Below are 4,738 nucleotides of genomic sequence, written 5' to 3'. Positions count from 1 at the left end.
ATTTTACACAAATTGGTTTTGGAGTTCCAATATTTGGGATGGGTTTGGGTACAAAAAATTGGACTTTTAAATTTTTAAGCTGGGCCTCGGCCTAGCCCTTTTAAATTGGTTTTGCATACATGTATATATAATATGGCAAATTTTTGTATACATTTATGGCAAATTTTTGTGTGAGCTGATTGATCAACTTGAACCCAACCTGCACCCAAATCCAAAAGCAAATATATAGAGTGTAAATACATACAAAATAATACAAAATATAAGGTTTTACACTCTACAAATATGCATTTGTACTCTTTCCAAACTGAGCCTTAGATGCAATTCTTAGGGTAAGGCCTGGATTGAACTTAAACCTGGCCCAACCTGCCCGAGTTGCACCCTTAATTCACCCAAAAACCAGTACTACCAATCGGTCAGGCTCAATCCACCCTAAGGCCTAAGTAAAGGAATGAGGCTAGTGCACTTGCCATTCCAAACTATTAGCCATGAAATAGGACAAATCTACGACTAGCTAACATTTTTCAGAACTAAAACTGTTAATGGGTTGGATCTTTTGGAACAGGGTGGACCAGTCTCAAATCGTTCACTAATCAGTTTTAAAAGATAAATCCGAACTGAACCAATTATTAATCGGGATATTACTTGTAATAATAATAACTTAGAACTTCATTTTGATAATAAAAATGATACTAAAATATTAAACTGTTTATCCATGATAAAAGAAATGTTTTTAACCAAAATGAAAAGAAAAGTTTTAACCAAAGTTATCTTATACAGAAGATTACCCTAGATAAAAATATAACAAAAAAAAAGAGGAGTGACCTCCATGAATTATTAACTATATAATTGGTTCGGCAACAAGGATCAGGCAATCCTGATTCCAGACCCAATTATTAATCGGGACACAAATCCCAGAACTCGATCCATTTGCAACCCTATTTAAAAAATCATATTGAAAAGTTCTCCCTTTTAAAGTGAAGAATCCACATGACTAAACAATGGGGAGACGGTAACAAGTAACAACATGCAAGATCCAAGAAATATGGAGTCAGTAATAACAAACTCGACCATTTTCCGAATGTACCCATTAAAGAAAGAAAGCAAGTAACAAACACTACTCAGTGGATCGACAATTAATGTTAAATGGCCCATCTTTTATTACCAGTATCAGTTGAGTAACTCAATACTTTGAAAGATTGTAGAAGAGCTTCTTCAAATTATTCCGTTACATCTCACCCAAACACACCCAAAGATCCATTAATAGCACCAATAAAATTATTCCATTACATTTTCTTTTTTACTTGGATCCTTCCGTTGCAAGCCTCTCGTTTAGAATCCTCACACCCATGTACCTGTATTACCAAATTGAGTATTAATTAATCAATATTAATATAGCAGTGAGGAGTGTGCCATGATGATGATGATGATGATGTGGTTACCTTCCAAGCATCATAACAGTGGCCTGAGGATTGGTACCGGGAGAGTAATTGAAGGTGGAACCGTCGATGACCCGAAGAGCATCCACACCGAGAACCCTATAATCCTGATCCACCACCCTACCAACCTGGCAGCCCCCATGATAGTGCCATATGGTCATCACTGTGTCCTTGCAAAACTGCTCCATGGATGTAGAATCATTGTCGTGCCGGGGCAGCAAGTTCACCGGAAAATTGGTCGTCATGTTGATAAGGGCTTCCAGAGAGATGTATGGGTACCTAAACTTGGAGAATGCTTTGCCTTCAATCACCTTCTTGATGATATTTATGCCATCAACACACCTCCTTAGGTCCTCGGGGTCCTTGAAGTAGTTGAAGGTAACTGAAGGGTTGTCATATGGGTTCCTATTCCGAAGCTCAAGATGACCAGTTGAGATAGGACCCATGATTTTCTCAAGGAGGAATCCCCCTCTGAAAGCTTCATCCGGAAGAGCGTTCATGGCTTCCACTGCTTTGGCTATGGCTTCTGGAGTTCTCTGCTTGGGAGGCACAACAGAGAGCTGACCAATCTGCAATATTATTATTAATGAAGATTATTACCAAAATTAATTAATTAATTAATGATGGAAATTAAATCCATTATGAAAGGTTAATTAATTGATATATACTGATCATACATATACCTGAGGTGAAAACATTCCAAAGTTTCTTGGAGGGGACTGAGAAGCGAAGTTGGAACCACTAGACGCTTCGATGTAGGTTCCCAACTGGGTAATGCCGACCACTTGAATGAGGGAGACCTCAACAGGGTTAGGCGAGGGGACGTAGATGGCGTTCATGGGGTTGTCTGACATTCCTTGGCCCACCATGGGCTGGTCCACCACCACAGTGATGTTGTGGGACCTAAGGTGCTCAGCTGGTCCCACCCCGCTAAGCATCAGTAGCTGAGGGCTGCCCAGTGCACCGGCTGATAGGATTATCTCATTCTTTGAGCCCTTATTCAGGTATGCTCTGTGCATCACTCCCGCCGCATCTCTGAACATCACACCATGGGCTGTTGGTCTTGCTTCTCCTGTAAATTTAATTCAATTAAATTAAAATATATATTACGGAAATTAACCAATTTAAAACTAATAAAAGACTCACCTGCACTGCAGTTACCATTCATGTCATGTCGTGCCATGTCATGTCATGCATGCATGCATTAAGGAGAAGCCTATTACGTACATCATACATGGTGCATGATGCCATGCATGCAAGCTATATATATTTATATTTCTATTTAAAAATAATACTATTCAAGCTTAATTAATACAGCAGCTGCTTCTTAGTTCTTACTGCCCAGACCGCCAGAGCCCAGAGATGGTTTGGTTCAGATATTAATTAATGCTTGCCTTTGATCTTAAACAAGACCCTGTGGACGGTGGCGCTTAGAAGAACAGTGAGGCCTTTGGGGTTGGCATACTTGAGCAAATCGGCAGCCGAGTGCCGATGTCCCTGCCGGTCGAAGATGGTTCCACCTACCTTGGTCCCGTACATGTGATCGTATGTGAATCCATTGTAAGGTGTGATTCCAGCTTCAAGCAGTCCATCTCTAACCGCCGATTGCCACTGCAACATCGGCGGTTCGAACGCCACCACCTTCTCCACCCATTGGTAGGACTGGTTTACAAGATTACCATCCCAACCGGCTTCCTTCACGTAGTCTGTGCATGCTCGTGTGTAGAATCCGGCATTCAAGCAGCTTCCTCCGCCCAAGACCCGCGCACGCGCATTGGGGACACCGTCCTCGGACATGAAATGTTGTGCCGGCGACCATGGTGAGTAGTCCGACAGTGTACGTGCAAAGGAAGCTAAGTTGCTGATGTTTTGGTTCCCATAAGGAGAACCTCCTCTTTCAATTAACAGCACACTTGAGTTCTGGGAGAGGGTGGCCGCCAGCGGACAGCCCGAAGTTCCTCCTCCCACTATGATGTAGTCGTAGTATGATATGATGGGGGCTGACGTTGCTTGCTGGACGAAGCTGTAATCTGGGTCGTCTGTTTCATGGAGGTTTGTCATAACACACACGAAACTTATTAGTTCATCTATATCTTAATTAATAAACCATTGTTTGGTTTCTTAATTAAGATTTAAGAGGATTTAAAATCCATTAATTAATCACCGGCTGAAATTAATGTGCGGTAGAAACAGTAACTAATTAATTTCATATCAGTCTAACAGGCTTCAGTTCCATTGAGCATCAACACTGCTATCAGAAACCAAATCAAAGCCTGACAGAGTTGATCGACGACACGGAAATTAAGATCAACATTTAGAGTAGTGAAGAAAGAAACAACAAATTAAAATGGCTGGAGATCGGTACCTTGTTGTGAGTTGCAGAAGCCATGAAAGAAGAAAATGCCGGCAAGAACGGCAACAATATGTCTCTGCCAGAACCCAAATCCCATAGTTATCTGATCAGTCGCACTGAGGTTCCAATTCCAACTTAAATTAATTCTTCTTCAAAGCTCAATCAATTTTTTCTTTCTGTACAAACCAATTCTAACTAGTAGATATATATAAAGTAAAACTCTCCCTACCTGCCATTAACAGTCAAAGAATATATCTGATAGTCTGATACGACTCAATAATTAACTGATTGGATAACACATGGATCCCATTTTTTACGCATTAAATGAGTAAAAGAGACAGTTGGGTATTAATTTGCTACACCAAACACCATCTACTGCCTTGAATGTTTGCGTTAATGGTAGGCCGATTTTAATTGGGGATCGACCTAGGGTGCATTCCATATTCCATTAACAGGTGCTTGTTAGGCACACGTTAAGCTAGCTAGCTACTGCAATTAATACCAACAGCTCGAGGATGCCATAATAAGTAGACACTTTGCATTGCACTTTGACTCAGAATCTCAGACATCCCAATCCCAACCAAAACACGAAAGCTTTTAAAAGGATGAACATTGATTTAGTTTATGAAATCCAGCTACATCTGTAGTTGGTAGTTCAACTCCCGAATCCCAATGATAGGTAGACACTTTAAATTCAAGGATTGTTAATTGGGTTTTTCATCTAATTCAGTGACCAACGAAGAGAAAGTGCAGAGGATTCCTTGGATTAATTGGATATGGCCAATTTTAATTGGATCATAAAATATATGGGCAATTGGGCATTCATTCATCACATAATTAAACAACCAGATCTTTATTGATTTATACAGCTGGAAGTGGGAGAATCCATCAAAATTCAAAGGGGTGGAGTTCTTAGTAAATAAAATAAAGGATAAAATCCTTTTAAAGT

The 4,738-nt window shown here is 40.2% G+C and overlaps 1 protein-coding gene across 1 annotated transcript; it reads right to left on the bottom strand.

Moving 5' to 3' along the window:
* Window positions 1–1,133: 1,133 nt before the first annotated feature.
* LOC148880079 (protein HOTHEAD-like) lies at window positions 1,134–4,080 on the bottom strand. Its single transcript, XM_088961900.1, has 5 exons — window positions 3,802–4,080; window positions 2,831–3,475; window positions 2,120–2,508; window positions 1,440–2,005; window positions 1,134–1,352 (listed from the first exon to the last, which is right to left on the bottom strand). The coding sequence occupies exons 1-5, from the start codon at window positions 3,884–3,886 to the stop codon at window positions 1,298–1,300; spliced, it is 1,740 nt and encodes a 579-aa protein (XP_088818026.1). The 5' UTR covers window positions 3,887–4,080; the 3' UTR covers window positions 1,134–1,297.
* Window positions 4,081–4,738: the final 658 nt, after the last annotated feature.

Source organism: Nelumbo lutea, chromosome 1, assembly GCF_056320005.1.
Source record: "Nelumbo lutea isolate HS-2025 chromosome 1, American lotus-T2T, whole genome shotgun sequence".
Taxonomy (NCBI): domain Eukaryota; kingdom Viridiplantae; phylum Streptophyta; class Magnoliopsida; order Proteales; family Nelumbonaceae; genus Nelumbo; species Nelumbo lutea.
Note: the sequence above shows the minus strand (reverse complement) of the source record. Positions and strands in the feature narration are given on the sequence as shown.

Coding starts and splice junctions, on each gene's coding strand:
- LOC148880079 (XM_088961900.1), bottom strand. CDS start 3,886: ATGGGATTTGGGTTCTGGCAGAGACATATTGTTGCCGTTCTTGCCGGC. Junction 2,509..2,830: donor GGTCTTGTTTAAGATCAAAG/GCAAGCATTAAT, acceptor TTAAATTTACAG/GAGAAGCAAGACCAACAGCC. Junction 2,006..2,119: donor TTGGAATGTTTTCACCTCAG/GTATATGTATGA, acceptor ATAATATTGCAG/ATTGGTCAGCTCTCTGTTGT.